Source organism: Phalacrocorax aristotelis, chromosome 16 (genome assembly GCF_949628215.1).
Source record: "Phalacrocorax aristotelis chromosome 16, bGulAri2.1, whole genome shotgun sequence".
In the NCBI taxonomy this organism is placed as follows: Eukaryota; Metazoa; Chordata; class Aves; order Suliformes; family Phalacrocoracidae; genus Phalacrocorax; species Phalacrocorax aristotelis.
In genome coordinates, this window is record NC_134291.1 from 6,085,802 (window position 1) to 6,112,991 (window position 27,190).

Consider the following 27,190-nt stretch of genomic DNA (forward strand, 5'->3'; position numbering starts at 1 on the left):
TTAGCTGTTGTTATTCAGTTAGGTCTGTGATTTTAGGCAAGAATACTGTAAGACCAGGCTAAATAAACTGAAGAAGATTAGAGCTACAGCTTTGTGATGACATATTTTCTTTTCCTTTACTCCAGGTGTTAGTGAGCCAGAAGTATAATTTCTTTGATGTGTTCCCTAAAGTAACATGCAAGTCTCCCAAGGAAGTACTAGAAATGGAGACACTTGGGAACCAGTCTGGGGATGTTTCAGACCCAGGAATGGATGAGGAGGAATTTTGCAGTGAGGCTTTCCAGAGACCTTTCCAGTATCTGAAAAGATTTGACCAGGGGTGCAATCTGGACATGTTCTGTTACGAAGCGCACTCTGTGGAAGGGAACACGGCAGAATGCCTGCAGCAGTTCCTCCTGCACTGCGGGATCACAGATCCCTCCTGGTCAGAACTCCGAAACTTCACATGGTTCCTCAATGTTCAACTGAGAGACTGTGAAGCTTCTGACTTTTGCAACCCTGTCTTTGTCCAGGACACTTTGCAAGGTTTCAAAAACTTTGTCGTTACCTTCATGATTTTAATGGCGAGGGATTTTGCAACACCTTCCCTGAACATTTCTGATCAAAGTTTGGGAAAGCAGTCTTCCGACCTGGAGAACATTGCAGAAGATGATCTTCTTCCTTTCCACATTCGGAGAAAGTGGGAGTCCAAGCCTCATCCATATTTGTTCTTCAATGAAGATCGTGAGTCCATGACATTCATTGGTTTCCACTTTCAGCGTAATGGCAGTGGCAGTGTTGATGCCATTAATCCTTTGAATGGCAACATTATCAAGAAAAATGTCATGACTTCCCAGTTGTACAATGGCTTGTTAGTCCAAAAAGTTCCCTTCAATATTTCATTTGATGGGTTGCCTCGTTATGAGAAGCTAGAGAAACTTTGCATGGTTTTGGGAATCCCGTGGGTGATGGACCCTGATGAGACATATGAACTCACAACAGACAACGTGCTAAAAATGTTGGCTATTGAGATGCGATTCAGATGCAACATCCCAGTTGTCATCATGGGAGAAACAGGCTGTGGGAAGACCAGACTTATAAAGTTTCTGTGCAAGTTACGCAGAAGCTTTCTAGAGGTAGAGAACATGAAGCTTGTAAAAGTTCATGGAGGTACTACTGCAGAGATGATTTATGCCAGGATCAAAGAAGCAGAAGCTCTTGCTAAAACCAATAAGGAGCAGCACGGGTTGGACACAGTCCTCTTTTTCGATGAAGCCAACACAACAGACGCTGTAAGCAGCATCAAGGAAGTTCTGTGTGACCACACAGTACAAGGGAAGCCTTTGGACTCTTGCTCTGGCTTGCGGATCATAGCAGCCTGCAACCCTTATCGTAAGCACACACCAGAGATGATTCAACGCTTGGAATTAGCTGGCCTGGGCTACCGTGTCAAAGCAGATGAGACAAAGGACAAGCTTGGATCAATTCCACTGCGGCAACTTGTGTACCGGGTCCATGCGCTCCCACCCAGCATGATCCCCCTAGTGTGGGATTTTGGGCAGCTGAACAACTTAACTGAAAAAATGTATATACAGCAGATTGTGCAGAGAGTTACAGAACACATCCCAATGGGGCAGTCTGAAGCAGAGGTAATTACGGAAGTGCTTTTTGCTTCCCAGCAATACATGAGGCAGAGGGACGATGAATGCAGCTTTGTCAGCCTGCGGGATGTGGAACGCTGCATGGAAGTTTTCAAGTGGTTTCACAAGCACAGTGAACTACTGCTGAGGGGACTGGAGAGGTACCTTGCTGAGAAGAGAGCTCCAAAGAGCACTGTTGAGAGAAACAATGTTATCTGGTCCTTAGTGCTGGCAGTCGGGGTCTGCTATCATGCATCCTTGGAAAAGAAGGAGGCATATAGGAGTGCTATCAGCCAGGTCCTTCCAAAACCTTATGATACCCAGAAAAAGATTTTGGAAGAAATCTCCCTGATGCAGGACTTATTCCTGAGTGGTGTGCACCTCCGAGATACCATAGCAAGAAACCTGGCCTTGAAGGAAAATGTCTTTATGATGGTCATCTGCATTGAGTTGAAAATCCCTCTTTTTCTTGTTGGGAAGCCTGGGAGCTCCAAATCCCTTGCAAAAACCATTGTGGCCGATGCTATGCAGGGCCAAGCAGCTCATTCAGATTTGTTCAAGGACCTGAAGCAGATCCATCTAGTGTCTTTTCAGTGCAGTCCTCTCTCCACTCCAGAGGGAATCATAGGCACTTTTAAGCACTGTGCTCGATTCCAGGAAGGGAAGAACTTGGAGGAGTATGTCTCAGTGGTGGTTTTGGATGAGATTGGGCTGGCAGAAGACTCTCCCAAAATGCCCTTGAAGACTTTGCATCCACTTTTGGAAGATGGCTGCATAGATGATGTCCCTCTTCCTCACAAAAAGGTGGGCTTCATCGGGATTTCCAACTGGGCTTTGGATCCTGCTAAAATGAATCGAGGCATCTTTGTCTCACGTGGAGACCCCAGCAAAGACGAGCTCATAGAAAGTGCAAAGGGGATTTGTTGCTCAGCACGTGGGGCTTTGCAGAAGGTCGAACAGTATTTTTGTCACTTTGCAGATGCATATGAAAATATTTGCAAGGCCCAGGACAGGGAGTTCTTTGGTCTGCGTGACTACTACAGCCTCATAAAGATGATTTTTGCCTTAGCTAAGAGCTCTAGAAGTGAGCTGACACCTCAAGACATAGCTGAAGTTGTTCTTCGTAACTTTGGTGGCAAAGATGATGTCAATGCCTTGAAAATATTCACCTCCCAGTTACCAGAAAAAGGAGACATACGTGCTCATGATATCAGTAGACTTGAGCTGATACGACAAAACATTTACAGCAGCAGTCAGGATGGTGATTGCAGGTACCTGCTTGTGTTGACTGAGAATTATGCAGCACTGCAGATCCTCCAGCAAGCTTTTTTTACTGCCCGGCAACAGCCAGAAATTATCTTTGGCTCCAGTTTCCCTAAGGACCAGGAGTATACCCAGATATGCAGGAACATCAACCGTGTGAAGGTCTGCATGGAAACTGGGCAAATGGTTGTGCTCCTCAACTTGCAAAACCTTTACGAAAGCCTCTACGATGCCCTCAATCAATACTACGTGTACCTTGCTGGCCAGAAGTATGTTGATTTGGGACTGGGCACCCACCGGGTGAAGTGCCGAGTGCACCCAAAGTTCCGTTTGATAGTCATTGAGGAGAAAGACGTAGTATATAAGCACTTTCCCATCCCGCTGATCAACAGGCTGGAAAAGCACTACCTGGATATCAGTACTGTCCTGGACAAGGGGCAAACGGAAACTGTGAAAGAGCTGAAGAAGTGGGTGCATGAGTTCACTGCAGCCAATACAGAAGGGCACTTCATAAGCAACCAGAAATATAGCCCTTCTGATGTGTTTGTGGGCTACCACTCCAATACCTGTGCCTCAGTGGTTCTCCAGACAACGGAAAGGCTGAAACCAGTGTGTCCTCCTAACAAACTCATGACCCGTGTGAAGAAAGAAGCCCAGCTGGCGCTGCTGAACTGTGCCACCCCAGACTCTGTGATCCGCCTCTGCAACGCGATGGGTTTGTTTATGGCAGATTCTCTGGCCAAAACATACTTCAGGCAGCAGCAACACATGTCTTTTGCAGACTTCCTCCGAGCTCATGTCCACACTGGGTCCGGGTACCAAATGGTCTTTACAGAGGTGAGTATCTTACAGCGTGCTCTTAAAACCCTCCCAACCTGCACTGAGGTGTTTGGTTTGTACGGCTAGGGCTGCGTAATGGCTACACCCGAGCACACCTGAACAGCCTTGCTGCTTAGTGCCCAGGTGTGCGGAGGTGGGTGTTTCAGCAGGCGTGGTGTTGCATCCTGAAGAATCTAATACCTCTGCTATGTGCGAAGCAGTATTTGATGCTCCCTGGAAAGCAGGGGTTTTAAGTAAGTTTGGGGAGCTGATGCATCTCTTTACTTTGGAAGTAGTTCGTCTTCGTGAACACAGCCAGCAAAACAGGATACTGGCTGTAGAAAAAGTCACCAGGAGGCTTTGAACCCTTGTTTCTTTGTCTGCCTCTAGTCTTAAAGATACAAAAGACTTTTACCCAGCTAGGCAACAAACAGCCAGAGGTCTCGTGGGCCTTCAGTGGGATAGCTCTGGCTTACTGTTGCCTAGTATCAAAACTAAAGAATTTCAGCTGAGATTGGCTGGAGAATTTCTCCCTCTCCTGCCTCACACGGAAACAACATGCTTCCTCTTTGGGCTGGACTTGCTGCTCCCTGAGAGCACTGCAAGGAAGGCAGCCTAGCAGGGAAGGCATGCTACAGGGGTTCATGAGAAGTTTCTCAAAGCCTTGGTTGCCCCGTCTCAGCCGCCACGCTGCCCCGTCTCTGGCAGTACCAAGTCATTGTGTCCAGCTACCCAGCAGTGGCCCTGGGTTGGTGTAACAGACTATGCTGACCCTTTGCCAGTGTAGGGTGAATAAATGTTTTTTTGGGGTACAGCCCAGCTCTGCAGCAATGTATCAGCATCTGGGAGCATAAATGAGCAAGTCCCTACTGCCTTCCTACTGCATTCCTGAGCAAAGAACAAACCTATATGTTGTACTCTTAGGTCACCACCTTCTCGAGGCTTCTCACCAGTGCTGATGTTGCTTGCCTGGAGAGAGAAGTGCAGGGTAAAGCGGAAAGGCCTCAAATCCTGTTCCTGCAGCAGTTTGATACAGAGTACTCCTTCCTGAAGGGCATCCGGTGAGTCTGTTTTTGCATTATCCTGCTCTGAACAGGCTGCCATCTGGGTGGAAGATGAGTGGGCAGAACATTTGGAGTAACACATATGGAAAAGGGAGGCAAGAGGCCATGCTGTGCTGAACAGCAACTGGCTCAGCACAAACTGTATTAGCTCCGTCATACTGAGAGGGGTTTTTGAAGTTATACCACCCCTATAAGGTTGGTTGTTTTAATGTCTCCTCCTGTCTGCAGCAGCCAAAGCTAATGTGGAGTGACTACTTCTACAGTCTTTAATGTTTTGTTTTTACACTTAGTGACTTCTTTTAAATCCCCTTTCACTCTTCAGAGATTTCCTTGATGCCACATCAGGAAATAAAATCCTTATTATTCAGACAGACTTTGAAGATGGCTCTCAAAATGCCCAGCTCATCGCCTCAGCCAAGTAAGTTAAGTATGAAGTGGTTCCCAGCTAGCTGTTCTGCTTGGTGACTCCTCACCCCCATTTGATTATTAGTGCTGTTTTGGGGTTTCAGAATCAGGAATACGTAATCTTTTGTTTATTCTGTAATGGAATAAATCTAGAAGCACTAATTGTATTTCAAATAATAATTCCTAACCCAAGTCAAAATAAAGCAAGCTGAGTCAAATTACCATATAATCTCCTTCAAAGTGTGAATTCTTGCCTTTGGCTTTGGAAGTCCTGAAGAGCTGAGGACCAGTGTTATCATTCGAGGCATAGCTAGAGGTGGCAGGCTTGGCACAGCCAGCTGGGAGGAAGGGGTGAGCGAGTCACTTATGTCTGTATGGGGGAAGAAATGTGCCCTCTTAGAGGAAAGACTTGCGGCCATGAACTTTTGTCTGTCTTTGATCTGTCAAAAGCATTTCCTCTTTGTTGTAGATACACTGTTGTTAATGAAATCAACAAGATGGACCTGGGAGAGGTCTCTGTCTTTGTTTACTTTATTATGAAGCTTTCCCGGGTGGAAGGCGGGACGTCCTACGTGGGATTCCATGGAGGTAGGTCTGGCAATCTGTCACTCCTCACTCTTCAGCTGGCTTCAGGGAAACATACCATTTCTCTTATTCACCTTCCTTTTTTATACTTAAAATCTGGATCAGAGTGTCCTGTGGGTTGTCAGAGCTGCTTCTCTTACCCACACACTGCCCCTGGGGGGTCCAGTACCTTGGAGTCCCAGTCTCTATTGTGAGAGCACCTTGCCTTGCCTACTGACAGGTGAGTCCTTTTCCTAGTCAGCTGGAGAGCAGCAGACAAACATGATGCTAACTGCATTGGCATATTGCCCTTCAGGAGGCTCCTGAGTGTGCACTTAAGTGTTCTGCTTTCAGTAGCAAGGTTCCTGCTGTGTGTGGTGGGTTCTAAGAGCCTGAAAGCCCCGGCAGTGTGCACGCCCCTTCAGTCAGGGCAGTATGCATTAGCACGTCCAAAGTGAATTGCTACTTTCCCTTTACATCAAGAAGTGAGAGTAAGTGAACGCGGAATGTGAACTGCTAGCCCACAGGTACTGGGAGATAATTCTTGGCAAGCTCTTTTAGAAGACCACGCTGCAGGCATGTAATGATTTTTTTTTGTCCTCTGTCTTTAGGACTGTGGCAGTCAGTGCATATAGATGATCTCCGCAGATCCAAGGACATGACTTCTGATATGACTGTCCTGCAGAACCTCACCATCAGCCAGATGTTCTGTGAGGATCCAGGTAAAACCAAAGGTGAGCTGCATGCTGGCTATGCCAGCCAGCGGTGTTGATGCACCAGTGGGCAAAGGGGAGATGCGGTCCCAGACTTGGTGCTAGCGTTACTTATGCCTGATATGACATCTAATGATTTTCCCTGCTCAGCATCTGTGTTTTGTGGGGGTCACTACATGGCTACCAACTTGCATTTGTATTTAGTTCATTACTGCAACTTTGGGTCCTCAAGTAAGTTAATTTGGTAGTTCTCCCTTTTTCTTTGGACAAAAATGTGGTATTTGCACTGCCCAGCACCCTGAGTGCTCTGTCTCAGCATGGGAGGCAGCAGACGCTGCATGGCAGAGACCACTGACAAGGAGACACCCCAGAGAATGTCTCATTTGCATGAATATAGATCTGCTCACCTACACCTGTAGGAAGGTTAGAAAAGACTTCTTTCCCCTTGTTTTTTTCTTACACTTTTTTTTCACCGTACTGCCCTACAGGATTCTGTTAAAGCTTAGTGCATTAGCTCTGAGTGTTGTATTTCTTCCAGTTCTTGCTGCATGAAGCTTGACAGCCCTAGTGCTGTAACTGTGTTTAGAGAGGTGAATCTCAGTTACTCATGCCGGTCATAATGGATCTCTGACAGATGTTCAGCTGCTCTGGGATGCAGTTGCTAAATAAGCTCTTATGTGACTGATGCAGAAGTGTTTTGCTTCTTTCTAATAAAAATTCTACACCTTAGTTGTAGCTCTGCCTGCGAATGGAGAAGAACAGGAGGAAAATGAGGTGGAGGGTGAAACACCAGTGCCAGAAGCAGAGCACCATGAGGTCAGTTCAGAATACGTTTATTTGCTTCTCAGCTGTCAATATGGCTCTCTGCTTTTCGTTATCCATAGGTGCAACACACCTTTTGCATGCCCATTCACTTGGAATCCATCAGGAATGTTATTTGCGTCATGAATGTTAATGATCAGACAAATTCCTTCCCCTGCAGCCCCATCAAAATCAGCGGCATTAAAGAAGTAAACCATACTAAGGACCCTCTAATTCCGTAGTCATTTCACACTCTTAACTTTTAAAAATCTGTTTTAAAAGCGTCTCTTGTCTTTCTACACCCTGAAGCTGAGAACTGCGATTCTGAGCCTGCTACTCCAGCTGTTTGTGCTTTCTGAGGTGTGCATTTGAAACTGTGCTGGAGTTGGCCGTGGACTTTGTGCTGCAGCTGTGTTAAGACTGGCTCATGTTCTCCTGACAGCATAAGCTGGAGGATGCTGAGTACAAGGGTGGCTGCATGTGGCTGTTGCCTCTCTAGTACCTAAGCATCTCCCAGGGAGGGAGTATTTTCTCCCCCTGTGGGAGTCTTAATACAAATGCTGTGTTGCATGCCAATTTGAAAGGGCCACAGAAGTTGCATCACGTACTTGATAGCAAAAGAACAATGTAGATTTGCAGCCTGAAATGAGAGGAAAACTAGGGGCTGGGATGCTGCAGGACAGGCCCTTTCTAGAGAGCACTATAATCATTTTGAGAGCAATGTGTTGGGGGCAAGGGTCTAAACCTGAAGAGTAATGAACTTATTTTCATGGTGTTCCTGGGAAGGGTGAAATCCTGAATACCACTGTTCTCCTGAGGACCTGTGTACAAAGTGCTGTGGGGATGCTACGGGACCAAAATGAAGATTTTAGTCGAAGCAGAAAGCGAATTAAGATTCTTCTTGGCCTTCTGTCCAAAGAGGATGACTTTAAAGGTATGTGCTCCCTGGCTGCAGCAGGTAGTGTCCCTGGGTATCTAGGCGGTTACCAAAACATGTAGGTTAATTCACAGGGGTCCCAAAGGTCAGTGGATCTCCCAGGCAATCTCCCAAGAGTGTGTGTGTCTATGCTTCAGTCTGCCACTCCTTTGGCTGTAGGGCTTTTACTGGAGGTCAGGTCATGGCTTTTTCTCTGGCTGTGCCAGCTCTTGTGGCTGGGTTTTTCCCCTCCTTGGCCAATTATTGAAACAATTGTAAAAGGCGGTGCTTGGTGTGATACTCGGGTTTGGATCCAATGCCAATAGAAGAGAAAATGCAAGTTCCCTGTTGTTTTCTAGCCTCTTTCCTGAAGATAACAAAGGCTCGTCTCTCCAACCTTTTGAAGAAGCAAGAGGAAAATTCATTTCACCCAAAAAACTGGGTGCTTCGGGAGGCTTCCAACCTCAGTGCTCTTCAGGAGGCAGGCACCTTCAGGTGAGGACAGCAGCAATATCTTGTAACCTGCAGGCTTCCAAGAAAAGTCTGCAAATGGCAACTGTGCAGCAGAGACAGCAGTTTTGTGTAATCTGAATATTTGCAGTGTCAGTCTCCAGTCTGTGCTGGAAACTCTCCGAAGGCAGTTGTGTCCTCTCCTGGCTCCTGAGGGAGTGGGGCTTACAGCTGAATGCGCTGTACTGGGACAGGAATGCACAAATGCACAAGTGCTTTGAGTGGAACAGTGGGGTTACAGGCAAGCCATGAGTGAGAGAAGTGTAGGGTTTTTTGTTGGGCCTTTTTTCCCCTTAAAGGCAGGATTAGGACATTCTCACATGCAAATGTCAGCAATTTTTCAGGACAACCACCTCCTGATTTGCTGATGTCGTTGCTCACCTTCCCTCTGGGTTTCTTGGTCTCTTTCTGCCCCCAAAGGCACGCCTTGTGGAAGCGAGTCCAGAACGTGGTCACTCCATTCCTGGCTCTCCTGATTGCTGTCATAGACAGAAATGGCAATCTGGAGCTGTTGGTCAAGCCGGCAGCTGAGTGGGTGACAAACCTGTGGATGTTCATCTTCAGTGATACAAAACTTCTGACTGTCCCTTACAGTGTGGGTAAGAACAGGTGAGCCGCTGGAGAGAGCAGCAGGAGGGCTTGGCTGGCAGCACTGAGACCAATCCAGCATTGCTTAAAATCCTCGTGGGAGATTAACACTCCTGTTTGCTCCCTTCTGCTGTGCTGAAGGCAACAGGGCAGTCTTCCGTGTTTCCAGAAGTCTGTTCTTTCTAACTTATCCCCAGTACTCCTGGGCTTTGCTCTCTAGCTCTTGGCATGCTCACACTTCTTACCCAGCCCTTGAAGCCCACGTGTCCTGCCATTACAGCCCTTTTGCCAGGGAAGACTTACTGAGTACGTCCTAATGTGACAGAGTTGGCAGGGTCAGCTCTATTAATGAGTCCTTCAGTTCTTTCCCCTTCCCTCATCCCTTTCTAGGGCTAATTTCTTGCTTTCTGCAGCTTCCTGCCTCTGTTGTCTGAATGTGTTTCCCAGGCAAAAGCCCGGTGCATTAATGATCTTTTGATCTCCTAGCTCTCAGCCAGAGGTAATTGTGGTGCAGAACAACATGATGGTGTCTGCTGACTCTGGGAATGAGATGCCCTTCAGCTGGAGGATAAAGGAGTACTTGGATGAGATGTGGTTGAAAGCTCAATACATCCAAAACACTGAAGGTGAGAGCCTGGCTAGAGCTCATGACACAGAGCATCTCCGTCTCCCTGCCCTGTCAACTTTGGTTTGTTGCTACCATGCCTCTACCCTTCTGTGACCCTGGAGTCACCTTCAATCCCTCTGTGCTCATAGGAGCCAGCAGAGCTTTGTGCAACTGGCTTTTCTTCGTGTATCTCACTATTGGTCTGTCTTGTATATTCTGTGCCCTTGTATTCAAAATGCTGTGGAAATGCAAAGAGTTAATGCCAAGATGACATTCCATAAATGACGCTGGTGCCTGGGCTAAGGCCTGGCCTCAAATCCCTTGTTAGTGCTCTGAATGAGGGGAATGCTGTATGTGTCAGTGATCAATTGTCAGTCTCTTTAGGACAGAAGCTGTGTCAAACCCACCTTCCTCCTAATATTCAGCTTTTCTCTGCATTCTCGTTTTCCAGACCAAGCTGAGAAGTTTGTGGATATCTTCCAGAAAACTGCACTGGGAAAATTTCTCTCTACCTTGACTGAGGAAGACAGGCAGATGCTCTTCCAGTGCTATGTCACAGACTTTATTGTCTTGACCATTGGTGTGTCCTCTGTAAAGGAGCTGCAGGTCAGTGTCTGGAACAAGTGCTGGAAACCTTTTGGATGGAAAGAAGAGCATGATGCCCATGAACATGCTTTTCTGTATCAATCTTGCCTTCTCAGCCAAAAACCCACACTTGAGACAGACTGAGAGCAAGGTGGCCACAAAGCAGATGCATTTGACACTGAATGGCTGCTGAAATTGCTGAGAGCTTACTCTGAAAAGCATGTCCATAGAAGCACCTATTAAAATTGACACATCATTTAAGGCTATCTTTGCAAAGTCCTGTTTCTCTTCTTTCAGAGAATTTTGCCAGGATTTCCAGTACAAAATTAATTACGGAAGTTCTTTTTAAATTTTTATTCTAACTTTTTTCTAAACTTCCAGTGTCTGCGAATTGCATTCTTATCCTGCATAGAGGAATGGAAAGCAACATCTCCCAGAAGAGAGGAGACAGTGCCATCCTTGCCTTGGGTCCACCTTGGATACAATCAGTTCAAGAGCTGCCTGCAGAACTTCACTAGGATCCTGGCTGTATACCCCCGTGTGGTTGACTACCTTATTAACCAGGAGGGAGATGGAATACCACATTCAGAGATGGTAGAGTCACTACCAGGCATTTTGTGATCCTCAACCCTAGCAGAGAGCTTTGCTTCACTGAATTAGCTAGTGTTCAGTCTCCTTTTGATTTCAGCAACAGTAAAGCGGGGAGCACAAGCTCAGCTGGGATCCTCAGCATTAGGAATAATCTGCTGTGTTATTGTTACTAGCAGGATTTAAAATAGTTTGCCCTGCTTTTGCATCAGTTAATAGGATGTGCTAATGATCTGAGCCATGAGCATGAGAACTTCAGAGCTTAAGATAATCAAGTAGGACATTATTCAGTAGAACACATGCTATAGCAAACCAGATTGAGAGCCCAAGGTTCATAAATAATTCTGAAATGCAGCTGTTGTGTGACACTTACATCCTGTGTGTGTATCTAGGTTTTAGATGTGTTAGCTGCAATGGTGTGTGCTGAAGAGCTGGAGAATCAACTACAGGCACCCCACCCAGAGATCGGGCTGCAGAAAGTGAAGAATCTTCGTATGCCTGTTGAATTTATTTGTAAAGAGAAGGATTTGCAGAGGAGTGGGAGTCGGCGCCATCAGCTGATAAAAGAACTCGAGTGTGTACCACAGATCTGCTCACAATCTTGATCTTTTGCCTTGCTGTTAGTAAGAGTATTATTACAGGCTGAACGCTGTTCTGATGCTGCTTTTCTCAAAGACTTAGCAGACTTCTCCAGGTTCCTACTAGGCTCAATTACATACCAAGCATCAAGAGCCAGGTTTTCTGGTTTTCCTCATCTCACATAGGTTCTCCTTCTAAATCTGGCAGTACCCTCCAGTGCATTCCAGATGGGTTCAGAGGTTATTTAAAGCTCTCATTAGGTTCCTGTTAATCAGCCACATCTCCCCACTTCATTCCATGTGTATAAAGACTCTGAGAGATGGGGAACTTAATTGCATCTAAGACTGAGTCTTGTCTCTTGGAAGACAAGCCCAGAGAGCTACCGTGGTTTCTCACAGACCTTCTTTAGTTTGGCTGAAGTGAAGAAAGCGTAGTTAATTGTGATTTTTTTTTTTTTAAGTTAATTCCTATAATACAGAATTTAGAGGTGTGAGAAGGCTTTGCAGCGGTTTTAATTCTGCTGCAGTGCTCTCTACAGGATGGGTTCCAATGCCATAAGCTCCCAGTGTTAGGTACTGTTATGTGTGTTGTCCTTGACAAAAAGCAAGGCTGATAACCAAAAGGGCAAGGCAAGAAGTTCTATGAGAAGTACACAAATGCTGTAGCAGTGAGCATGAAAAGCAGCGAGATAGTTAGAATGACCTGACACTGCACTTCCATTCATGTTCTCAGCTCATAATTGTACTTTTTGAAATCATGCTTTCCTTCCCACAGAGTCCTCTGGAACCAGGTTTTCTCCATGTCTCTGTTTGTAGAACACGTGTTGCTTGGCATCAACACTCTGATGCCAGAATTTGAGAACTTAGTGAGAAAATATACTTCGCTTCTTGCCAAGGTAAGCAAAGATGTGATTTCACCTCTTCCCTGTTTGCTTCTGCTGATCATGTGAATTTTTTGTCTCTGGTATTAGAGCTGAGTCATTTAGCTTTGTCCTTTTCCTCTGCAGTGTTTTCAGCACGGTTTAGACATGAAGACTCATCCAACATTTGTTGCAATGATGAAAGTGCTGTGCCAATGTAAGGATGAAGTCAGCAACAGGCTCTACAGGTAGTGACATCGAGACAAGTCGCAGGGTCCGGTAGGAATATTGCCTATGTTGCCAGCACATTTCTGGGCATAAGGCAGTGCTGCATACAATGTAACGAAAGCCAAACGAAGAGCAGTAACTTCCATTTTGTTCTGCACCCTGAAGCTAAGCAGTTAGCCAACAGGTCTTGTGTTACATTCTCTCTTCTTGGGCTAGTTGCAGCTGAACATCTTTTTAAAGGCCTTTGGTAGGACAAAATCGAAGCAGTTGTATTCATTACTGTTTCTGAATTACAGAGATGGTCTGAAGCCATGTCCGATCTGCCTAAGAGAGCTGAAGGATCCAGTCTGCCTGCCTTGCTCCCACACATTCTGTCAGAAGTGCATCAGAACGTGGCTAGTACCAGCACAGATGCATTGTCCATACTGCAGAGTTGCCATAGAGGATGTTAATTTAAATGTCTGCGTGGAGCTCAGGTACTCCCCCCTGTCCAAGGTGGAAGTGTGGCAGTGGGGCTAGCTGTGTGAGGAAATTCTGATTCACACCTCTGAAGTTGTCAACACAGGCAGAATGGGTGGAGGGAATTCTGCTCCGCTCTTTCTGGAACTGGAACGGGTCCTGTCCGTTTCCTGTTTATTGTTTCAAAGGAAGGGAGGAAGTTGCCATGGCCCCTGTAAGAAAACTGTAATTACAAAACCCTGTAAAGCTAAAACACTGTCAGTGGCTGCATTGGACCAGGGAACTGCCTGTCACCTTGGGCTGCTTTGTAACAGCTTAGAAAAAAACTCTCAGTAAAGGTATCTGGCATGACATTGCCATTTATGATCTTAGTTGTCAATGTGATACAGCCTTTGCAGACAATACTACTGAAGTGTTGCACAAATCCGGCCTTTTGGAAAGCTGGAAAAGTATCTCACGTTGGTGACTTTTGCCTGTTTCTGCTTTGCTCCATCCATTATTTAAGTGGTTCTGTACTTGAATATTGTGCCACTGCTTTTTACCCTTCCCCAGAGATGCCATAGCAAGAAATGCCCTGTTCCGGCAGAGATGCAATAATTTCTTCATAGATGTGGTCACTACCATGTGCTTCAAGGACAATGAACCCCCTGAGGCAGAGGTGATCCAGGAGCTCCTTAATCTGCTGTTTGTTCACAGAAGCCACCTGAAAGGTTCAGGTGAGCATCCTTCATCCTGATGCTCAGCCTCATGGAGCTGATTCTCTTGCCACTTTCACCTGCCAAACTTGTCTGTTTCTTATCTCCACAGATCAACCTGCTATCTACACAAAATTTCTGTCACCATTTAATGATGAAGTGGACGAAACTCCCATCATCCGCTCAGTAATGCTGAAACTCCTCCTGAAGTACAGGTAGGCACAGTCAGACAACTGAGGGATGTTACACTAGGGTGTCGTTCAGCTTTGTTTTTCTGACCTCATCAAACCAATCTGTTTGTTCTCCTCACTTCCATGCTGTTTATTGAGTTTGAGTCATTACAGGTGAAATTCATCCTGTGCCTTTGTATTAGTCATGCAACTTGGCTGGCTTGCATGTAGCTTGTGTTGAAGTATCTCGCTAGTCGGTGCCAAGGTTTACCTAGCTATTCTTAACCGAAACCAGTGCTGAATGTGGGCGGCTTGGGTAGCCTAAAGATAGCCGATTAATTGATATGCTCTAGATCAGCAAAGCAATACTCCCCATCCACAGATACTTAATCAGGAATGATTTTTGGTATGCTTACACAGACCTCTGCATTCACGCTAGCCCCTCCTGTCTCTTTCTGCAGTCAGTGCACAGAAAGCCATTTCTAAAGTGTGATCATCTCCTAAATCAGATGCCTAAATTAGATCAGATGACTTACACCCTAGAAATGCGAATTTGGCATTGTTGATGATCAAAGCCTAGCTCAGAGTGTGAAGCTAGATGACACCTGGCAAAAGATGGCACAATTGTTTTTCCCTCCTCCAGATGGATCCAGAGTGACCCCCACCTGTCACATGGACATGACTAGTAGTTAGATCATGATTTAGAACATTAGTAGTTGTCAGTATTGCAGTTGTGGTAAAGGCGTGTTTTTCTCTCCTGTAGCTTCAATGAAGTGAAAAATGACGTGCAACACTACCTGTCCCAGGTAGAGCACAGCAAGATCCTAGAGAAAAATGATAAAAAAGAACTCTACTTGCTTTTTGTGAACTGCTTGGAGGTAAGAGTGCTGGGTAGGTAAGAGCTGGGTAATAAAACTGTTGCAGGAGTAAATAACGCAAGAATAGAAATTCTTCTGCAATTTTAGGCCACTTTCTTGTGCACACAACTAGCTGCCTAACGAGACAGCCCAAAGGGAAGATTATACCAAATCACCTGGTCGGAACCTGCTTTCCAGTAACTAGCCTTGCTTTCCGAAGGAAGGCTTGTGTGTGTTTGCAGCGTTACATAAGTTCTTTCTCTTAGACAGGTGTCTAAGTGTCAAGTGAGGCCTGATAAAACTCAGACTCCAACATAGAAGTGCAGCATGCAGGGGGATTTCTAGTTGCAGTGTTCCTCTATGGGACTGCGTTCTTGTTTTCACAGACACTTTTTTGTTTGCAGAGCTTTAGATTATTCTGCTGTTCGGATTGTTCCCTTTCCTACCCTTGCATAACTTTTAATGCTTTGGATAACTTTAAACAAACTTGTCAGCAGGGTAGAGGTTTTATTTCTTATAGTTTTTATTAAAATGGTGACTTAGATGAAATAAAAATTTGTGTTCTTACTAAGGGAAAGACAGGTAGAGCTTGGCATCTTGGAGCATGTGATGTGTGTTTCAGCATCTTTGTGACCAGTCAGCATGCTCATAACAATCTTGCTCAGCTATATGCTTAGAAAATATTGGGAAGAGCTTGGGCTTATTGCTGAAGGTGGTGTTTGGCGATGTGGCAGAGGTTTAGGATAAGCACCAGAGAGGTCATGGGGAGGAGCTAATGGCATTGGGGTGAAGGGTGCTGTGAGGGACATGAAAGTTTAATGTGCTTACTACAGTGTGGACGCATTGGAGGTATAAAGTACCAATGCACAGGATGTCTGAATCAAGAGGTTCTGCCACTCATGCAATATTCTGGCCATCTTTAGGATTCTATGTGTGAAAAGTCTGAGGGCAGCCTTGGATATGAGCATGTAAACTCTCTGACTGGAGAGAGAGGCTTTCCAGAGAACTATCTCCCAAAGAACGATCAAGAAACTCCTCAGGAATCATCCGTTGAATATCTGCAGGCAGTAGCCAAGGTTCGCTTGTACCTGAGTAAGGCTGCAGAGTTCCTCTATGACTTGCATGAGTGCACAAGTAAGTCTAATTATTCTGCTATCAAATGGAAATGCTGTATACAGAGCTGCATCCAGTGGTGACTACCACAGGAGATGGGCTGGACACAGTCAGTGCACCTGTGCTGTGCTAGAACTTCTTTGGATGCATAGCCAAGGTGAAGTGTGTCAGCTTTTTTCTTTTGTCTTTCATTAGGAGTGTCAGTCATTATTCGTCCTCTTCATCATGTATTAGAGTGCTCTATAATGAGTAGCAAGGCTGTGCCAGTGCCCCCTAGCTTGTAGTTACGTAGCAGTTACGCCTTTGGAAGGAGATTTACTTTATCCTCCAGATGCTAACAAGGACATTTTATTTAGGACCAACTAAACTGAACTTTAATGAATAAACGAATAAAGCATAAATGATACTTCAGATACATGACTGCTGTAAGGCTTATTTTTTTATATGCATGAGAGCTCTGCACAGCTAAAAAGGATGAAGAGGTACTTCTAAAAAATAAGTAAAAGAAGTGTTTTGAGCTGATTTGCAGACCCAATAAAGGAGAACAGTGTGTGGAGAATCTCAGGTACTTACACAGTCCATGAAGCATCCAAGTGCGGTAACATAACTAATTCCAAGTGTCCAGCCCTTGCACTGAGGATGTCAGGCTAGCGAAATGCATCCCGGGAGATCATTCTTAGGGAGCACCGTCACCTTGACAGTTGAGACAATGGAAAGCCATTATTGAGCAAGGTTGGAAGAGCTCTGAGAATAAGCTACCAGTAAATGGGAAAACTTGTCCCTGAGAGAAGGAAATGGAAGTAGAGTATGTCATCCTGTGTTGAAGAAATGAATCACTGTCTGAAATCCAGCTGAGGAAACACTCTAGAAAGCGACAGCTCTCAAGTGCTCCTCTGTAATTAGTCAGTACTAGTAAAAGGAGCTTGGTGCTACAGCTAGTGCTGACAGAAACACTTTACAAGGTAGGATGTAGTTTTGCCTTTTTTTTTTTTTTTTTCCCCCCTCCTCTAGAGCAAGACCAGGCAGAGGAGAAGCAGCGTTACCTGGCAAACGTGAGGGTGTTCTGTAGCCTCACCAAGAATAACTGGCATTGTGTTTACCTAATCCGGAAAATTGCTAGTCAGTATGGGATGGAATTTGCTCAGAAGCTTGTCACAGACACACAGTTTAACTGGGTGTTCCCTGTGGAAATTCTGCAACAGGTAAAGAAGAGGTGGCTCCTTGGAGGTGGCTCTGGTCTCCTCTTAGTCTTCAGTTTGTGTTGCTTTGGGTGATTATATTGTTGCGTGGCTCTGGGGGACTCGCCACAGTGGGAGTGGTTGTGAAGACAACTTATCCTCTGTCTCTGTTGGATGGAGTCTGTTATGGGAGTGAGAAGCTATTTAGGTTGCCGTGCCTGCCTGCTGTCTCTTTACGAGGGCTGAAATGCTACAGTTCTTGGGAGAAGGAGGAGATTCTGCCTTGTCCAATGGCTGATGAATGTCCACAGTACTCACCATGGGCTTTTCCCTTTGTAGGTAACCAACCAGTCTAATCACATCGATCGTTATCTGGCGTGTGGCGAGAATTACAGAGTCCTGCGCGATGCTGTGGGGAAAGCCATGATTGAGTGTAAGACTGAGGATCTTCTAGAGGCAGAGAAGGTAGGGCATGTTCTCCTCACCATTGTCCTATTGTGGGTTCTGGATGGCCAGTGTTTAAGCTTTATGTGTTCCTGTTGGCAGTGTTTCTTCCACTGGAGATGCCTGGGTTCCCTTTGCTTGAAAGTTACTGTGGCTTATGCTGGCAGACACACATGGTCGCTTTACTTTCTCACCTGTGTTCTAGCATATGTAATTCTGAGGTTATTTCTGCTGGTTGGCTCATCTCGCTTTTCTCCCCTTGTAATCTATCACAGCAGTTTGATTTACAGTAAGCAATATGGGCACCTTGCAGCCAACTGACTGGAAAGTGGGCAGATGATCAAAGAAGCTTTATGCCCCCTCCCTGCCTGCCCATATTTGCCTAGCTTTGTTTTGCCATGCAAAAATCAAGCAGGTGACTTCTGTGTGATTGTAACCTTTTCCCAATATATATTTTGTGTATGACAATCTTGAGGAGGAAGTCTGCAAACGATGCGCCTTTGAATGTCTCTGGGCCATCTCTTTATTATACACTGGTTGTGATTTTTTTTTTTTTCACTTGCATGTTGATTTGATTTGAAGGAAGGCACGTACAGGTTGCTGCCTAGCAAGATTGCAGTTCCGACTGGATGTTTGAAGAATAAAATACTTGAGAGTTTTCTGATGTAAAACCCTCAACCAGCTTGAGTGCTGCCAGGTTTCTTATTTATGGCTTGAAGAGCCATTTCTGCACTATCCCCCTTCATGTGCGGGGAGAGCTTTACCACACACTGCTGAAGCCTGCGTCTCCAGTAACCAGCTGAAACCTTGTCAAACTTCAGCTGTGACAGCTATAGCCTCTTCTCTGCCATATCATCAATTCTTCTTTCGTAGGCATCTAGCAGCTCCCAGGCTGTACAATCTGTCCATCTGCTCCTGGCTATTTTCAGAGAGGTCACTGCCCTGTATGGAGTTAGTGACTCAAATCTTCATCCCAAACAGCAGGTAAGCTTGTGAAAAACATGCTTCATTGATAAGAATGAATGAGATTTAAATTGTTGGTGGAAGAGCCTTTTGTTGTTCTGTCCCAAAGACAGTTATGTCCTGATCAGAGCAGACTGAAAATGTTTTCAAAGCAGGGGCAACACAGCATGGGAAGCAGCTGACAGTCCTCTTTGGTTTGTGGGCAATGTCATGCTGATTTTGTTTCTTTTCAATATGTGCTTTCAGCAAACAGATGCTATGACTAAGTTCATAGAGAACTCCCAAGTCCTGAATTCTCCAGACCTGCAGCAATTTGCAGCTTTTCTTGCGACAAATGCACTGCCATCTCTGACAGTGGATCCTCAAAGCTTCAACCACAATGGAGCACTAATTGAAATGGCTGTTCATACCGCAGCTGTCTTGCTGTGCGGGCAGAACCCTGTCCTGCAGCCCCTGAGGAATCTGGCATTCCATCCGCACACCATGGAGGTAAAGAGATTTACCTCATATGGCAGTTCAACATAGTGCTAGTTCTTTCATGTAGCTGCTGGATCCTCTGTAACCTAACCTTTCTTAACATCAAAAGCACCAACTTACTGTTTTAGCTGTGAATTACCAGGGTATGAGTATTTCAGTGTTGTTGGGATTAATTAGCACAACGAGAAGTTCTGATCTGGTGCCTTTTCAAGGTACCTCTGCATCCTGAGCAGTATCAGATGAATACCTTTGCTGATATTTGAGTGAGCAAGCCTGAAAGTAGTTGGCAGGTCATGCTGTGGAGACCTGTGTGCTCTAGAGGATAAAGGCTCCTGGAGCCCTAGGCTGAGTCAGGGTGGAGGGATCTTCTGCTCTACTTCTTCTGGCTATCCAAGGTGTAAGGAAACGTGCTGGTACACACCAGGGTACATCAGGCCACCCCAAGAGGAATTCAGTTCAGAATGTCTAGAGAGTGCACATGCAAGCCTTAACAATACTGGCAGTTCTTAAGACTGGATTTTCAAAGGTAGAATTTGAAAATGTGCATGTGCATCATCTGCATGACCTCTGCTTTCAGTTGTCTCTTGTTCCCCATCATGAATAAGGAACCAGTGAGCAACTGCTACAGGAAAGAACTGATTTATTTATTCATTTGTCACCCTCTTTTATTTTTCCTCCTTAGCACTCTTTTCTGCCTACAATGCCAGAAGATATAATGGTTCAGGCGAGGGGCTGGGAAGGAGTGGCTGCTCTGCGCTGGTACAGTAAGTGCTCCCGACTGGCTGTGAAAGAAACTGAAGGATAATCCTTGGTTTTTGAATGAAACTGTTCCAAATGTGAGGACAGACAAACTCCTGTTCTCAGCATAAGTTATCCTTTGTAAATTAAGATTTGTAGCAACAGCTTATGTGGGTAATGCAACAAAGTGCCTCGAGCTTCTGTTCAGTCTCAAGCTTATAGCTGTTTACAAAGTTTGAGAGTGCAGGCGACCTGCCCTGTTACTTCTGGCAACGTTACAGTGGTGTGACAGAGGAGCAGCACTTTGCCACCTTCCTGGCCAGCTTTCAGTTCTCTGCTTTCTGCAGTAGGATCTTACTACAGACTAGGAGTCCAGGGGTGGGAGCATTCATGCTTACCAGCCCATTTGGAACTCAGATTTCTGTTCCGTATTTCTCAAGGAATTTCAAGCTTCTCTCAAGCACTGAAAACTTCCTCTGGTTCCTTTGTGGGTCTGTCACTCCTTTGAGCTTTGGGACTGTCAGTGCTTTTGATTAGATCTTGAAGCATACTTCTTGCTCCAAGATTATGGTCCCTGTGAAAGGAAATGATAGGGGCTTCATAAACGTCTGTCTCATAATACTGCCCTGTTTGTTTCTCTTTCTTGATAGAATGTCCAAATGGCCACCCCTGCACTGTAGGAGAGGTAAGAATTTGAGACTGGTGGGTTTTTAAGCAGGTGGTGTTTTCAACAATAAACTATTTTATTTTGTTTACTGGTTTTAATGTTCTATTGCACAGCAGTTAATTTTCTAAACTCTATATTATTAATCATTTTGCCATTGTAATGTAAAATTCAGAATAGCTCTAACACAGCTTATACCATAAATCTAGGAAACAAGAGAGGTAGCGGTCCTTTGACCGGTAGCATTTTTCAAATTAACCAGCTACAGCTCGCATTTTTTGTTTCATTCTCTTTCCCTGCTAGAGAGGCTCTTACTCTGGAACTCAGTGTTCTTATTTTGCTTTTTGCTAGTGTGGCCGCCCCATGGAAATTGGCCGCTGTCTTGACTGTGGTGCCAAAGTTGGAGGGCAACAGCACAAACCAGTGGTTGGCTTTCAGGAATTCCGGTATGCTTTGCTTCATTAATTCTTTCAGCGCTAAACGATCTAGTACTTGCCTGTCATGCTTTCAGGGCAAAAGGTACCAACCACTTCATGCTGCTGCCCGAAAGGTGGCATGTGGGATTCCCTGTTCGCTCAGACATGGGCCTCTGAGGGGAAGAGGCTCAGCTGTTAGGAGTGCTGGTATAACTCTGACTTTGCAGAAACTGCCTTAATGTAAGATCTTGTCAAGCTGCTAGTTTAGGGTTTTTATCTCCTGCTCATCCAGGCTAATACAGGTTATGTGGTTCTGCACCAACATATAGTAATAGGCAACATTTTCTTAAATGGATCAGCATGACTGAAGAACTTCTACCAGAGCTCCAGTAACTATTAACTTGTGCTCCCTCCTCCTTGAATCTCTGGGTTAGCACTTAGAGCCCTTGTGTAAGAATGTTAAAGTTACTGATTCTAACAGCACTGGTTTCTCATCTATCCAGCACGGAGTTGGCTAATCTTGCCCTACAGGGCTGGATGTTGCCTCTTTCCTAGAAAATGTATTAGGAAGAGACGTCCAAAGAAGAGTAATCAGTCAGCAAAATCAAATTGGTTTATTTGTGTACAAAACTTACTGGAAGCCCTCGTTCCCCTGTAGCACTTTTAACTGGCAGCTTTTATGGCATTCAAAGAACTTACGGGTCAAAAAGACATTACTTGGTATCAAAGACATGTCTTGAGTGTTTTTTTTGTCAAGGCAAAAAAAATACTATATATACACTTCCCAACAGGAGTAATGAAGACAGAACTCAAACTGGCCACGTACTTGGAGAGGCACAAAACAGAAAAGCAAATGGAGTGTCTGATCGGGCAATGTCCCCAGTTGTCTTTGTTCTGATACGCCTGCTCACACATTTGGCAATGCTGCTGGGAGCCACAAAAAATCCTCAGGTATCTTCCAATAACAGTTCCAAGCGGCCACGTGAAATGTAGTGAAACCTTTGTATGATGCTGGTCCTTTTCAGCATATTGCCAAGTAACTAGGGTAGTCTTTCAAGATGCAAGACCCAATTTGCTTCCCTCCTTGCCTTGGAGTGATTTTTGGTTCCTTCATGCATTTGCATGCATGCATATTCCTGCCTGGTGGAGAAGGCCCTGGGGGTGCTGGCTGACAGCTGGCTGGGCATGAGCCAGCAGTGCCTGGGTGGCCAAGGAGGCCACCAGCCCCCAGGCTTGTGTCAGCACTGGTGCGGCCAGCAGGAGCCGGGCAGGGGTGGGGCCCCTGTGCTCGGCCCTGGGGAGGCCCCACCTCGAATGCTGGGCTCAGGTTTGGGCCCCTCGGGACAAGAAGGGCCTTGAGGGGCTGGAGCGTGTCCAGAGAAGGGCAGCGGGGCTGGGGCAGGGTCTGGAGCACAAGTGTGCTGGGGGGCGGCTGAGGGAGCTGGGGGGGTTTAGCCTGGAGAAGGGGAGGCTGAGGGGAGCCCTTCTTGCTCTCTGCAGCTGCCTGAGAGGGGCTGGAGTGAGGGGGGGGCTGGTCTCTGCTCCCAAGTAACAAGTGATAGGATGAGAGGAAACGGCCTCAAGTTGTGCAGGGGAGGTTTCGATTGGGTATTAGGAGAAATGTCTTTACTTCGAGAGTGGTCAGGCCCTGGCACAGGCTGCCCAGAGAGGTGGGGGAGTCACCATCCCTGGGGGTGTTCAAAAAACACGTAGACGTGGCACTTCAGGGCATGGTTTAGGAGGCCTGGGGGTGTTGGGTTGATGGTTAGACTTGATGATCCTAGAGGTCTTTTCCAGCCTTAATGATTGTATGATTCTGATACCTGACTTTATTTGTTCAAGTGATGGGAATCCTATAAGATGGAGTTGACTTTCTGGTAAGACTGTAGTCTGCATGCCTTGTGCTTGAACTGGACGTTATTGGCTATGCTCATTCTTGCCTTTTGTTTCTCTTTAGTCATTGCAAAACATTATCAAGCCACCGGTGCACAACTGTGTGAGTTTCCTGCAGCAGCATATTCGGGAGGACTTGGCACAGCTGACAAAAATTTTGGGGAAGAGTGTGGATGAGATTATCTGCATCCTTCATCTTGTCCTTGGCAGCCTCCTCAGGGACCCCCATCAGCACCCAGGCCAGTGTAAGGAAAACAACCTGCCATATCACCTCTGCAAGCGGTACCGGTAGATTGCAAGATAAGGGCAGCAGTTACTTAGCTTCTTTGCTAATAGACCATTTCCAACAGGCAGTAGCTGAGCTGATGAGGAAGATCCAGAAATTTGAGTCTTTTTTTCTTGCTGTAGGGAGGGAAGAATTTTTGGCTGTTTCCTTCTCTTCTGGTCAAGTATGTGGGGTTTGCAAGATTTTGTGCATAATTCTGAAAAGGAATTATTGAATAAATAACCTCATGACATGTTGACAGAGCTTTCAGCTCACAAGCAGAAGTACTACTCAAAGCACAATAGCTCATACTGTGTAAAATCTATATACTATACCACCCTCTAAAATACTACAAACAAGCAATTTGGTAGAAGAGGGATGGCAGAGTATGGTTCATGGTAGAATCTGGAGTTCAAGTTGACATAAGTCATTGTGTCAGAGATATTTATGTAGTTGCCATATTTTTAGTGTGACAGCACAAATCAGTATTCCGTGCTCTCTTCTTTGGTCTGTCATTGATCATGGTCTGACCTTGGACGACTTGTTTAACCTTTCTGGGATTATGAATGACTTCTATAAAAGTCCACATCATTCAAATGAATGACTGGACTGAAGCTTCTGAAAACCTGCAGTCGCTGTGTGCTGTTTTGGATGACACTCTCCAGCTAGACTAAGAATACTCATTTAGCTTCTGGGACCTCTGTAATTGCTCTTGGCTGATAATGCTAACTTGCAAGGGTGTCACATCTGGAAGCTTAGAAATCTGTGCTTTCTTTTAACTGAAATATTGCGAATGTAAGAGACTAAATATTCCTGTTGCAGGGCCAGTTCAGTTTGATGATGTGCTCTCCACCAAACAGACGAGAAACAAATGGGAAGAAATTGTTTCAAACACAATTATTGCTCCTGAATTGGAGGTGAGAAATTTGCTGTATCAAATTTCAGCAGTTGAGCAGTTCAAAATCCACTTATTTGGAAATCCGACCTGCTGTAATATCTGTGCTACGCTTTTCACCCAGCTATTCCTAAAGCCAAGTAATCTATGACACAGCTGCAGGTTAGCTTTGATTTGTAAGGGTCAGCCAACTTTATCCTACTTGTGGAAAAGAGTATCTGAGGCTAGAGTTGTGCTATGATGATTTTGTGTAGCTGGAAAAGCAGAAATGTCATAGCTCAGTTAGAAGTATTTGTCCAAGTGAGTATGTGGTTGCCCTAAATAAATCCTGTCTCTCTTTCTGCACCCCACCCCCCCGCCATATACATCATCTCAAGAGTGGAAGACCTGCGAGTTGGATGAGCTGGAGAACAAAGAATAACTTTATGGTTTAAACAGCTGTCTTGCATCATGGGTTTGACATGCCTTCCCTAGGAGTTCATGATCTGCTTTGACATGTTTCTGTGTTAACTGGTCACCAAGCTATTAGGGAAATATACTCTAGTGGAGGTTTAACATGACAGGACACTGCCAATTCTGATATAATCTCTTCCTTTTCTTTTTAATGCAGGATTTGGATAAAAAACTTCTGAACTTAAATAGACAAATTCAAGAGGATGAGAGAATTTCTTCCAATCCAATAGTGAAAACAGTGTATGGTGAGCCGGTCATGTTCCTGTCCCAGCTGCCAAAGGACAGTCACATACATCATTCCAAGATGTGGAGCTGCCGAAAGAGGATTTCAGTGGAGAACCTGGGCCATGTAGTCCAGCAAAAGAATGCCAAGGACACTGTCCCTCTCCTTTGGAAGTTTCTGCAGAAGGTGGGTGTGACACAGGGATGAGAGACTGCAATGTTCAGAGGTCAGTTCACAGAATCACAGACTGGTTGATGCTGGAAGGGACCTCTGGAGGTCATCTAGCCCAAACCCTGCTCAGGCAGGGTCACCAAGAGCCAGTTGCCCAGGACCAAACAACTGTTCGATTATACGGTGTCTTTATTATAATAACTTTCTATAATCTTGAGAACTGCACATGTAAAAATATTTTTTTTCTTTTGAACATTTAAAAAGTAATTCCATACAAGTATTCAAAGCTGGTTTGTCCAAGGACAACCTTACTCATAGGCCCCCTTTCCTCTTCCAGGAAACAGAATTGAGGCTGATTAAATTCCTACCAGAGATTCTAGCTCTGCAGAGAGATCTGGTGAGGCGATTTCAGAACACTGCTGATTTCAAGGACTGCTCGATCAGAGACTTCCTCAGCGAACCCCTCTCAGGTGAGAAGACTGTGCCAAAACTGTAATTAGTTGCGGGGAGGAGGGGGAAAGCGCTGGGATAGTCCTGTTGAGAATCAAAGTGAAAACTTCTCTTGAGCCTGCGGTCTTCAGCCCTCATTTTTTCCTTCTAACTCCCATGCAAATGAATTGGAGACCTTAACCCTGGAGTTATGCTTGGAAAAGTCTTCAGACTGCTTTAAAGAGAATTAAGCACATGAAGATTGTTCACAAGGGGTGGGGACTCTGCTCAGGATAGGCAAGATAAATCTCTGAATGCAGATGTGGGTATGCTGAGTTTTTAAGCTCTGCCCTAGAGTAGGGCCTGCCTAAAAGGTGGAATAGATGACTTTCCATTCACAAGCAGCATACAGACATTTTATGGAGACTCCTTCAATTACTTATGTTGTCAAATACTTATAGAAAAGTACTTAAAGGTCATGCAGAATCAGACCAAGGATCCATCCAGCCTTGTAGGCTGGGCCAATAGCAGGCAGTAATGGAAGAATATAAACAGACAGTGCAAATAAATCAATTTGGTACCATTAGAAAACTGTTTAATGTCTAGTTAGTCTCTCTTGACCTGTTTCAGCAGTTGCCTAGAGTTCAGTGGTGTCCTTTGAAAATTCTTATATTACGGAGTTTCATGGTGTGGCCAGTAAAAGGTGTTTCAAGGATTTGTCTTTCTGTTATTCCTCAGATGTGATGAGGGACCTGTTACAGAGGAGAGTGAATGTGTTTCTGTCTGTTTGGAACAAGCTAAGAAGCTCGCTGGACACCAATGGTGAGTATCTTTCTTTTCCAGCGCTGTTTTGGAAGCAAGAGCTTGCCAGCTGTCAAACAGTGCTCCTCTACTACTGCCCTTCCTCCCATCAGTGGTGCTGAGGCATATCCTCAAAACTGACCTTGGCTATTGTCCTCGTTTCAGTTGGGATAGAGTTAATTTTCTTCCTAGTAGCTGGTGTAGTGCCTTGTTTTGGATTTAGGATGAGAATAATGTGGATAAGACAGGGATGTTCTAGTTGTTGCTGAGCAGTGCTTACACAGCGTCAAGGCTTTTTCCTGCTTCTCATATCGCCCTGCCAGCGAGGGGGCTGAGGGTGCACAAGAAGCTTGGGGGAGGCAGCTGACCCCAGCTGACCCAAGGGCTATCCCATACCATACGATGTGATGCTGAAGAAAAAACGGGGGGAGGCGGCCTGGGGGCATGTGGCCGCTGCTCAGGAACTGGCTGGGCATCGGTCAGCAGGTGGTGAGCAATTGCATTGTGCATCACTTCTTTTGTATATTATTTTATCGTTACTATTATTTTCCTTTTCTGTCCTATTAACTTCTCTTTACCTCAATCCATGAGTTTTACTTTTTTTCTCATTCTCTCCCCCATCCCACCGGGGGGAAGTGAGTGAATGGCTGTGTGGTGTTTTGCTGCCTGCTGGGCTAAACCACAACAGCCATTAAAGGTTTAAGAAGATCTAGGTGCAAATTTAAGAATTTATTTCCCTCTTGTAGTAGTCTCACCTGAACTTGCTTCATTTAGGGTTTATAAGTAATGGAAAGAGTGCTGCTTTTTTCATGTTCTATACTTGCTCCTGACCTGTGTCAGCTCAGGAGAGGCTTACTCATCATGGGCTGGCTTTGGACCACCTCAAGTAGTCTTCTCCGCCTTTTATTTCAGGGGAAATTAAGCTTCCTAAAGGCTACTGTAATGCTGACCTGACCCTGGACAGCAAGCTTGAGGTCCTTCTGCCATATCGCCAGGGGCTGGGCCTCTGCTCCACAGCCTTAGCCAGTTATCTCATTAGTCTCCACAACGACTTCATCCATGCAGTGAACAAACATATCAAGGAAGATGATAGGTATGTTGCTATTCCAGCCAGGCATTTTGCGGGGCTCTGTTGTATTATGTGCTACTGGACAATCAGCTTTCCCTGCTTCATAAAG

General features: G+C 45.4%; 1 protein-coding gene across 2 annotated transcripts in view; it reads left to right on the top strand.

Annotated features, from left to right (window-relative positions):
* Positions 1-27,190, top strand: part of RNF213 (ring finger protein 213) — a 54,641-nt gene that overhangs the window by 24,384 nt on the left and 3,067 nt on the right. For both annotated transcript variants that reach the window (XM_075111650.1, XM_075111649.1), the window contains exons 28-61: positions 126-3,719; positions 4,626-4,762; positions 5,088-5,183; positions 5,640-5,758; positions 6,346-6,468; positions 7,178-7,263; positions 8,035-8,182; positions 8,524-8,659; positions 9,095-9,283; positions 9,749-9,888; positions 10,321-10,475; positions 10,836-11,048; positions 11,435-11,616; positions 12,396-12,516; positions 12,628-12,728; positions 13,005-13,184; positions 13,720-13,883; positions 13,975-14,077; positions 14,796-14,910; positions 15,813-16,023; positions 17,014-17,204; positions 17,520-17,645; positions 18,498-18,608; positions 18,834-19,076; positions 19,747-19,828; positions 20,453-20,487; positions 20,818-20,912; positions 21,674-21,833; positions 22,840-23,020; positions 23,863-23,957; positions 24,546-24,797; positions 25,120-25,252; positions 25,950-26,033; positions 26,925-27,105. In XM_075111650.1, the coding sequence (XP_074967751.1) occupies positions 126-3,719; positions 4,626-4,762; positions 5,088-5,183; positions 5,640-5,758; positions 6,346-6,468; positions 7,178-7,263; positions 8,035-8,182; positions 8,524-8,659; positions 9,095-9,283; positions 9,749-9,888; positions 10,321-10,475; positions 10,836-11,048; positions 11,435-11,616; positions 12,396-12,516; positions 12,628-12,728; positions 13,005-13,184; positions 13,720-13,883; positions 13,975-14,077; positions 14,796-14,910; positions 15,813-16,023; positions 17,014-17,204; positions 17,520-17,645; positions 18,498-18,608; positions 18,834-19,076; positions 19,747-19,828; positions 20,453-20,487; positions 20,818-20,912; positions 21,674-21,833; positions 22,840-23,020; positions 23,863-23,957; positions 24,546-24,797; positions 25,120-25,252; positions 25,950-26,033; positions 26,925-27,105 (8,282 nt within the window). The remainder of the gene's footprint in view (positions 1-125; positions 3,720-4,625; positions 4,763-5,087; positions 5,184-5,639; positions 5,759-6,345; positions 6,469-7,177; positions 7,264-8,034; positions 8,183-8,523; positions 8,660-9,094; positions 9,284-9,748; positions 9,889-10,320; positions 10,476-10,835; positions 11,049-11,434; positions 11,617-12,395; positions 12,517-12,627; positions 12,729-13,004; positions 13,185-13,719; positions 13,884-13,974; positions 14,078-14,795; positions 14,911-15,812; positions 16,024-17,013; positions 17,205-17,519; positions 17,646-18,497; positions 18,609-18,833; positions 19,077-19,746; positions 19,829-20,452; positions 20,488-20,817; positions 20,913-21,673; positions 21,834-22,839; positions 23,021-23,862; positions 23,958-24,545; positions 24,798-25,119; positions 25,253-25,949; positions 26,034-26,924; positions 27,106-27,190) is intronic.